The sequence below is a fragment of the Microtus ochrogaster genome, chromosome 15 (assembly GCF_000317375.1).
Source record: "Microtus ochrogaster isolate Prairie Vole_2 chromosome 15, MicOch1.0, whole genome shotgun sequence".
NCBI lineage: Eukaryota > Metazoa > Chordata > Mammalia > Rodentia > Cricetidae > Microtus > Microtus ochrogaster.
Window position 1 is genome coordinate 13,645,864 of NC_022017.1, and position 9,687 is coordinate 13,655,550.

The following is a 9,687-nucleotide window of genomic DNA, read 5'->3' on the forward strand; positions in this document are numbered from 1 at the left end:
ATCTGGCGCCCTCCTCTGGTGTGTGGGCATACATCGAGGCAGAATGTTGTATACATAATAAATAAATAAATCTTTAAAAAAAAAAAAAAGAAATGGGGCATTCAGCCAACAGTTTCCTTCTCTGTGTGCCCAGTACCCTCCTGAACCCTGAAGAAGTGTGAGCTCATCTGATCCTCACAGCAACCCTGTGAGGTTAGCGCTTCTCTCACCCCATTTTACAGATACAGAAACGGGCACCTGCCCAAGTGGTACACATGGGAACAGGTTGTGTGTCCCCATGGTTTTGTTCTCAGTGTGCTCTGCTCAGATGACAGGATTCCTTCCTCCATCACAGCAAAGAAGCGAATTGATGGGCATCAGAGATGGCCTGTCTGCAAAGCAAGAGCCTTGTTTCTAGTAGAACATTTTAGGGTGTGGCACCTTAGGCTCAGACCTACAGACTTCAGTGGAGGGGCCCAGGATGGTGAACTGCTCTCTAGTCTTTTGGGTCCATGAGTCCCGCTGAATAAAAGGTATTTAGGTACTTGGATTTTATTGTTTGTTTCTCCAAGTTTGGTGTTTGGTTGTTGTTTTGGTTTTAGCATGGTTTGTTATAAGATCTTACTCTGTGGCTCAGGCTGGCCTGGAACTCAAAGCAGTCTCCTGCTTCAGCTTCCTAAATGTTGGGCTCACAGGTATGCACCACCACACCCAGAGTTAAGTATTAGTTGAAATGAGAGATGGAAGTCCAGGAGGAAGCAGCATGAGCAAAGGTGGAGCTAGGAGGCGTATTTGGACACGAGTGGTTTGCAGAGTTCCCGTGTCAAGGTGCCTCACTGCCTAGTTACTGGGGTTCCCTTCACTCCTGTCCTGAAGTGGGAGCTTCTCGATCCTCAAGACACAGGACTAACCTCCCACCCCTGAGCCTGGATTTTCTGTGACCCTGGTGAGCACACCACTGCCTGGTGCATAATGGGTGGGTAAGATGGCAGGATAGTAGCCAAGCATTGTGGTACATGTCCTTAAACCCAGTGTTCAGGAGGCAGAAGCAGGAGGATCTCTTGAGTTAGAGACCAGCCCGGTCTACATAGTCCCTATTTCAAAAAATAAAAGTAGCCAGTCTGGAGATAGCTCAGTGGCTGCCACCTCGGTTTGAGTTACCTCATCTCTGCCTGAATTGTGCAGAAGCTCACAGTTGGTCCCCAGCTCTCAGCTGCTCGCCTCTCCCAGTCATCTTAGCATCTTAGTCTCAGAAGCAACCAGGGTGAGCGCTGCACATGCATGACATGAGCCCAGCCTCACTTCCCCTCAGGGTCTTCAGGCACATCTCTCTAATTTCAGCTTTTTGAGTTTTCTTTTCCTTTTTTTTTTTTTTTTTTGAGACAGGTTTCTCTATGTAACACCTCTGGCTATCCTGGAACTCACTTTGTAGACCAGGCTGGCCTCAAACTCACAGAGATCCACCTGCCTGTGCCTCCCAAGTGCTGGGATTGGTGTGGGCCACCACCTCTGGTCTGCCTCTTGAAGGTTTTTAACACTGTTTCCGTCTGTCTCCAGGTGCCCTTTCTTTAGGTGAGCGTTCTCAACCTGTCAATCTCAACCCCTGGGCATCAAATGACGCTTTTACAGGGACCACCTAAGACCATTAGAAAACACAGATAATTATATTACATTCATAACAGTAACAAAATTACAGTTATGAGGTAGCAATAAAATAAGTTTATGGTTAGGGGTCACCACAGCATGAGAAACTGTATTAAAGGGTCTCAGCATTAGGAAAGTTGAAAACCGCTATTCTAGATGTTGACCACTGTGACTTTCCAGTCTTTTTTGGTGAGACCGTCTTAGGACTTTGTTCAAAATCGCAACTCTCCACTTCTGGTGTACTCCTTTTCTTTCCTGCCCACCTTTTCATGAAGGATAACCCTGACTGGACTGTGTCCAGGAGAACAAGGCAGGAGAATCCTGAATTTGAGGCCAACCTGGTCTACAGACTATACAGAGTGAGACTTCACCCACCACTCCCAAGGAATGGATAGCCATGGATAGCCCTCTAAGATGCTCATTACCACGCTTCTCAGTCCTTTTCCTGTAAAGTGAGACCAGGAGTCCTTGTGTGTTCTGCTTTTTACAACTCTAGAACCTGATACACAGTTGTACTCAAGGCATATCTGTTTTTATTTGTTGTTGGTGATGGGTTTTTGGTGTATTGTTTTTAAACAGCCTTGCTACATAACCCTATCTGATCTGGTACTTACTGTGTAGCTAGAAGCTGTCTTCCTGTCTCGGCCTCGCAAGTGCTGGATGGATCACAGCTGTAAGCCAGCATGCCTGGCTTAAGACATAATTGTTGAGTAAGTGGCTGAGTCACATGACTAACTGAAAGCCATCCAGTAGGTGGGGATTTTCAGCAGGACCTATGGGAAAAGCAGATTTGGCTGGAAAGAGCCCAGACTGTTGAAATGACCTAGGGAAGGGACCCAGAAGGCTTCTATAGTGTGATGAGTCTGAAATGACATGCTCTGCCTGCCACCCACAGCTGAGTACCAGAAACGACAGAGTCGAGACCACCTCAAAGCAAACCTGAAGTTTATGACCAGCGTGAGAAGCACCGTGCCAGAGTCTGTGACCCAGCAGGTTTGTTTAGGGGTGCAAGCTATAGGAAGGGACCCAGGGGTGATAGCTGAGGCTCTTCTTTAGGATCTATTTGGATCTGTCTCACTAAATACAGTGTGGAGTTGGTCCAGCCCTGCCCTGAGCCCTAAGTCCCTGTGATCTCAAGGGTTTCCATCTGTGCTTCCAAAAATGGAAATTCTGTGCCCTCACTCCAGAACCTTTCCAGATTCTGCAGCAGAACCAGGGCCGTAAAGCTTGTGATCGGATAGTGGCCAAGACGACAAAGAAGAAGAAGGCTGAGGGCACTGTGTTCACTGAAGAAGACTTCCAGAAATTCCAGAGGGAATATTTCGGCAGCTAATGTCCTTTGACTGCCACATCTCTGCTGTCTCTGTGGCTGTGCAGTGCACATGGGCGACCAGCAGGTGGCAGTGCAATCCAGCCTGACTCTGGAAGCCCTAGAGCTGGTATCCCAGGGACACTGGACTAGAGCTGCAAGCCCTGAGGCAGATTTGCACTCAGATTGAAGTGGATTTCTGCCGTGTTTACCCTGCCAGAAAAGATTCTGACCTGATATCTTTGACCAGGACAGGACCCTGGGGCTATTTGCTGTGAAATAGGGCCAGGTGTGTGGCCCTCTCAGACCATACCTCCAAGAACTTCAAGTTGGCTGTTGAGTTCAAGTAAATGGATTTGAACAAATGTGGGTTCAGGTTTTGTGTGTGTGCGCGCATGTGCTGTTGATGGAACTTACAGCACGTCTCCCATCTCAGTGTGGATGAAGGTGCTCCATGTCAGAAGCTCCCCAGTTTAGGCCCAGCATAAATCCCTCCCACCAGTGATGCCCTCCTCAGTGGGCATAGCCACTAGCTGCTAGCCTTGCCCAGGAAGTAAGTCTGGGAATCTAGAAGTGGAGCTGCCTCAGCCCCCCTGGAGCTGGGGTCAGCATGGGATGGGGGCATAGGTCATGGTTTCAGGAGTTATCCTGAGCAAACAGATTGACAAATATTTAAGTCTGTACCCTAGCCAAGGACATCAGTGAAAGCTAGGCTTGAGCCACCTCAGGGCAAACTGGCCCTTTTCCAGCCAACACAGTGCCAGACACAGGTGGCAAAGGAAAGGTCATGTGGAAAGTACGCACTGTGGAAAGAACGGCACAAACAGCTACTCTCCTGCCACAGAGACCAGGAGCCCCCTCAGTGGGGATAGATGGATTCCTAAAGGAGAAAACTGATGGCCTTCACAAACATCTTCTGCCCTGGGCCCGCCTCTCCATTTTAAACCCAGGGGTTCCTCGGGTCATGTGGCTCCTGAACCCCAGGGAGAATAGTAAAGGAAGGGTATTGATGGGTCTCTGACAAGACAAATGGTTGGGCTTTGTCCTCAGTAAGAGAGCTGGGTTCAGTGCCACATCTCAACATGGGGACACAGAGCCACCCACAGCCTCCATGTGGCCTCTGCCTAGTGGGGAGGCTTGGCCATCCATCTGGGTCAGAGCAGGCAGGAACAGGGGGGAAGGAAGGTGTTGTGACTGTAAGCTCGTGATTGGGAGCTCTGGGTCCTCTGTGGTGTGGGTTCAAAGGGACATGGGTGCTAGTCTGCAGACCCTCTGTCCCTTCATTTTTGCTAAATTTTGCCAAGTAGCCTTGGGACTCATTTCCTCCATCTTAAATAAGCCACTCAGCAAACAGCTCCATGCTTATTCTTGGAGGGAGGTGATAAAGGACTCCAGGGCCCCTTTCTAGGGAGTTCACACCTGTGGTCAATGATCACCTAGAGGGTATCGCCAGAGATCCTGTACCTTTCCTGGTGTAAGTCCTCTCAACTTGCTGCCAAGAAGAAAAGGTTAGAATGTAGTGCTGACCATTATCCCCAGTGGCCCTATAAGAGGATACCAGTTGTTACATTCAGGCCAAAGGGGCCTAGCAAAGGGAGGCCTACCCCAACTAAGGCATCCCAGATAGATACAAAGTTTGATGATCTACACCCCCATTCCACATGCTTCCTGTGTCCTGCTGTGGGCTGGGCCATCTGCACAGCCAGAGAGACTGGAGCTGGACTGCCACGTGCTGGTCTTGGGGATTCACAAGGTCAACCACCAAGGACATCAGCCTTGCCTAGAGTGGTCTGACTTGAGAGTTAGGGAGGTCTCAACCCAAGGCCCAGATGGAGCTGATGAGGTTCTGGATAGGTGGGTTGGAGAGCTCTCCCTTTTCATACACACAGTTTCCCCATTCTTAAAGACCTAGTCAGGAGGCCCAGCCATCTGCCCTGAGAAGCCCCTAGCCTGAGCTGGCCTGTCTCTCAAGTTGTCACTTCGTGGTGGTTTTGAGCATTTACCTGCTATCCACCCTGGCCAAGATCCCATGCCCATCCCAGAGTGCCTGGGGAGAGGGGCTCAGCACTGGGGTCTCACCTCCCCAGCTTACTCTCTTCCTGGGCTCTTCTGTCTCCAAGCCCTACATCCACCACCTCAATGGCCAAGACAGCCCAGCTCCTGCCTGCATAAAAGGATGAGCCCAAAGGCCTGCTCCCACTTCCTCATCTGCAGACATAGGGCTACTGCTTCGTCATCCTCCTACCCACACCCAGACCCCACCTTGTTCTCTTCCACGGCAGAGAGCAGGTCCTCCACCCAGACTGCCAGGCAGTTCACACACCTTTGGTGTCCCTTTGTTTCCCTTAGGAAAAGTGAAGTCCACAAAAGCTGGGCTGTTAACCCTGTATACATCTCTGTCAGTGTTTATGCATAATGGGCAGTCACCAGTGGCCATCCTCTGCCAAGTGACCAGAGAGCAAGCACTGCTTCCACCCATTTTGTCAATACCTGGCAGGGACTTCAGTCGCCATGGTCAGGTGGCTAGATCTTGGCTGTCTCCCTGGTCCCTCTTTAAGCAGGTCAAGTGTGGTGGTGCATGTCTATAACCCTAGCACTTGGAAGGTGGAAACTGGGAAAGCAACAATTCAAGGTCATCCTTGGATCATCTAAGACCCTTTTTAAAGCATTGCCAGGGTCACCTGGAAGGACTGACAGACATGACATTAGCCGTGCATAGAGGGGTAGCAGCCATAGGAAGTGGAAGGAATTGCTGCCAGGTGAAGGTAGTTACTGCTTACTGTCCCACTCCCTCTTCTCAGTGCCTTCCTCCCACTACCATGTTCTAGGCTGGATTAAGCTGCCCTTGGCCAAATGCATCAATGCTGAGGGTGACTATAGTTTTTTTTTATAGCTCATGGGGGGGGGGGCTGAAATAACAGGACTAAAGTGAGGGATTAAAGCCAGCCTTAAAACCAGCTGCGCCAATGAGGGCGGTTTCTGCCCCACTCCCACGCCACTCCCCACCCCCACTGAAACCAAGCCTAAGCAGTGCAGTTAACTGATCCTTTTATGGGTGGCTTTTTTTCTTTAGCTAGGGCCTCATAACTCAAGCTAGCCCCAAACCTGTGATCCTGCCATAGCCTCTCCAGAGCCAAAATAGATGCACACTATAATCAGCTAAACTGATATTGTGTACACACGAATGAATCAAGCTTTCTGCCTCTATTGATACATATGCTCTTTGCTTTAGTTGTAGACAAGTTGTTCCCACACCCAGCCAGACCTTAAGAAATCCTAAATTTCTTCAGCAAGGTGTCCCTGCACCTCATCTAGCACTAAGGTTCTCTTAAATTTGAAACTTGCCCTTTTCCACATAGTAGAGTTCTGGGACCCTATCTTTTTTTTTTTAAATATTTGTTATATATACAATATTCTGTGTGCATGTCTGCAGGCCAGAAGAGGGCACCAGACCTCTTTACAGATGGTTGTGAGCCACCACGTGGTTACCGGGAATTGAACTCAGGACCTTTGGAAGAGCAGGCAATGCTCTTAACCACTGAGCCATCTCTCCAGCCCCCCCTGGGACCCTATCTTAAAACCCAACAAAAAAATCAAGTGAAAGTCGAGTAACCAGGACAGTTCTAACATGCTACTCAGTAAAAATGCTCATGGCTGACTTAATACCATTCTTTGAAAAATCTTTTAGCCGTTAATTGAATTTAGCTGTTCAGATGGGGTGGGTGATCACTCTGGACCTTTAAAGCTCAAAGTAGAAACAATGGCAAGGTATTTCTATACCTTCCACTAGCTAAAGACTATACATGGGTGGATCCCTGCTTAGTATAAAGCTGGGAAGCCCTTGGTCTTATGAACTCCCTATCTCAGCCTACATCAGATACAAGAGACTACATCCATTAACAGCTAGCACTCAGATGAAATCTGCTGGCACATGCAAAGTCCTGCAGGCCTTAGTCCACTTTATACTTAGGAAGCAAAGCTAGAGTCCTAGCTTCCCACCCACTTCCTGCCTCAATTCGTGTACTTACCCACTGCTTAATCAACCACCCCAGCACTAATACAGTATGCAGGTGCAAACAAGCCCCAGCATCTCAGTGAGCAACACCGGCTCTATTCCTTCTTCAGTAATCGGACTTAATCAGCCCTCAACAGGTTTCCTAAGGTCTCCTGAACTGTAGAAGCTTAAAGAAATCTTATCAGCTTGTGTGCTCAAGTACTATTCCACCTTATCTAGGTACCTACATGGCAGACGTCTGGCATAAAGCCAATTATGAACAGATGGTGTTCAGGTGGTTGGTTCCTCTCAGTAACCCAGATCCCCCAGCTAGCACATAACTCAACTTTGGCTCACTTAGGCCTGTGTGAAGTACGAAGTACGAAGTCTACTATGCACCCTACACACAACAAGTCTATTAGAAAGAGAATGACACAGCAAACCTGCACTGGTACTTTACTACAAAATAATTTATTACAGCAAACACAGCTTCAGCACAAGACTATGTACAAGTACAAAGCACCTGGCTACCCTACTAGGGAACTCTCTTCTTCTCCCTTGCCTTACGGACCTCTTCTATCAAATCTTTTAGATACTGGATCTCTTTGGCAAGAGAATCTGCCTTCTCTTTCAGAGCTTCGTTCTTCTTTTCTAGCTCTTTACACTCGCCAGTGAGGGCTTCCTGCTCAGCCCGCTTCTTCTGGCGGTATCTAGTGGCTGCTGTCTTGTTTTGCTCCATTTTTTTCAGCTTCTTATCCAACTTTTCAATTTTCACCTTAGCTGTCAAAGTAACTCCAGGGGGGTCATAAGGTTTAGGTCGAGGAGACCCACGGGGAACACCTGGAGAGGGAATAATGTTTGGTGATCCCCTGGAGGTGGAAGGGCTATGCTGGGGAGAGCCCAGGTAGGACTCAGGGCTCATACAGATACCACTGTCATTATCTGAGGGGGTGTCTTCATCCTTTACACACTGAGGGATTACAGTAATAGAAGCAGCAGAGTCAGGCTTCCTGTCTCCTTCAGAGATATCAACTTCACTGCCTAGCTCTAAACTGAAGGAATGATCTGGAGTGGAAGACAGGATCCCTGAGGAACAGGGAAAAGGCTGCAAGAATGCAAAGGGGGCAACCTGGTCAATTTTTGCTGCACTTTCTGGGAGATGGCCAATTGGGTTCACTGTCATGGGCTCCTTATTAGTCTCTTGGACTAGAGGGGCAAAGAGATCACTTGTATCATCATCCAACGTGGCCAAAAGCTCATCTGGCATGGTTTCCAGGTCATCAAAACGAAACAGAGCATCGAAGTCAAACTCTTTAAGATCCATTTTCTCCAACATCCAATCTGTTCCGGAGAAAGCATCCTCTGAAGAAAAAACAAAAACAGTTAATGACTCAGGCCACATACTCAAGGCAGAAGAAAGCCATTAGAATACCAGAGCCACACATAAAATGAGCACCAGGGAGCAGGTGGTGGCCCACTCACCCTTGCCGGTGTCTGAGGCACTGACCAACCCATCCACAGCCAGCCATTCGGAGGAGCCCGCCTTAGCCTTGCCGCTGGAGAACCCATGAGGTTTGAAGTGCTTGGCCACCTCCAGGTAGTCATCTAAAAGACCTAGGCTTTCTTCAGCCCCCAAACCCGACTGGTCGAAGGGGGACATCAAGTCCCCCGCCAACACTTCGCTGTTCAGGAAGCTCATCTCGGTCATGTTGTAAGGCTTTGTTGGAATCGAAGAATGTGCTTAAATCGAAGGTATCTTTGTCCGTTACAGCAACGCTGCTGCTGGATTCCGTGAAGAGCCTGCATAAGAATCCAAAAGCAACCCCCATCATCTTTCTATGTAAAATGCAGGATAGCCAAATCCCAGAAGCCTCGGAGTGGGCAGCACGTGGGCCCAAGGCCATTGTCTAAGCCTCCCCAGCCGCCGGCTCAGGTTGCACAAGATGGAGGCTCAGCCTTGCCTCGCCGGACGCCCCAGAGGAAGCAGCTTGTCCTTGCCTCCTAAAACAGCCATCGACGTCGCGCCCCGCCCCGCCCCCATGACTCACACCCCCGCCCCGCCGCCATCTTGGCTGCGCCACGTTCGCAGGATGTCACCGGGACCCCGGTGAGCTCGCGGCCGTTGAGCTACGAGACGAAAAGGGAAGCAAAGCAGCAGCACTAAAGGCAGTGCTTCCCCCACCCAACCCCGCCGCCTTCCAGCGCCGGCGTCTCGCGGCCACGCAAACAAGACCGACGCGTCCAGTCGCTCGTAAAGCCGCGTAGGGTGATCAAAGCGCCACGGCTGCAACCGCGCCCAGCCCCAACAAAGCACACGCCCTGCGCAACCGGCCCAGTACTCACGCCATGGCTTAAGCCGGTGGGGGCTGCCGCTGCAGAGCCTGGTGCTGCTGCCGCCGCTGCAAAGGCCAACGCTGCCGCAGGCACTGCCGCCTCTAATACGCCATGGTGGCCGCAGACCCTGCGGGAGGGGGTGAGGAAAGGCGCAACAGCGTACGGATCTTCATCTATCGGAGAGCAAGCAGAAATGGCGGCGACACGCCCTGCACCCGCCTCTTATATGTGACGCGAGGGACGCAGCACGCTGCACATCCTCCCGCCGTGATCACGTGGTCCGGCCGTAGACCCACCCAACCGCATCCCATTGGCGTCCTGGCCCTCCCCATCCCGCCTCCACAGTACTCGGGAAGTAGCTGTGGAGTTATCAGATCATTCTGAAAACCCCATGAACGGAGAAAAGTACACTACAGGTTTACACCGA

General features: G+C 50.2%; 2 protein-coding genes across 3 annotated transcripts in view; one reads left to right on the forward strand and one right to left on the reverse strand.

Annotated features, from left to right (window-relative positions):
- The window catches only part of Rps19bp1 (ribosomal protein S19 binding protein 1), a 4,700-nt gene extending 1,407 nt beyond the window's left edge, over nucleotides 1-3,293 (forward strand). Inside the window, exons 3-4 of one of the 2 annotated variants that reach the window (XM_005354176.3) lie at nucleotides 2,519-2,616; nucleotides 2,811-3,293. In XM_005354176.3, the coding sequence (XP_005354233.1) occupies nucleotides 2,519-2,616; nucleotides 2,811-2,864 (152 nt within the window). In that variant the 3' untranslated portion in view covers nucleotides 2,865-3,293. The remainder of the gene's footprint in view (nucleotides 1-2,518; nucleotides 2,617-2,810) is intronic. The other variant, XM_005354175.3, reaches the window with a different exon arrangement.
- A 4,085-nt stretch (nucleotides 3,294-7,378) lies between these two features.
- On the reverse strand, nucleotides 7,379-9,477 carry Atf4 (activating transcription factor 4). The gene is made up of 3 exons (XM_005354177.2): nucleotides 9,270-9,477; nucleotides 8,409-8,726; nucleotides 7,379-8,288 (listed from the first exon to the last, which is right to left on the reverse strand). Exons 2-3 carry the CDS (start codon nucleotides 8,632-8,634, stop codon nucleotides 7,462-7,464), a joined length of 1,053 nt encoding a protein of 350 aa, XP_005354234.1. The 5' UTR covers nucleotides 8,635-8,726; nucleotides 9,270-9,477; the 3' UTR covers nucleotides 7,379-7,461.
- Nucleotides 9,478-9,687: the final 210 nt, after the last annotated feature.

Coding starts and splice junctions, on each gene's coding strand:
- Atf4 (XM_005354177.2), bottom strand. CDS start 8,634: ATGACCGAGATGAGCTTCCTGAACAGCGAAGTGTTGGCGGGGGACTTG. Junction 8,289..8,408: donor TGCCTCAGACACCGGCAAGG/GTGAGTGGGCCA, acceptor TTTTTTCTTCAG/AGGATGCTTTCTCCGGAACA.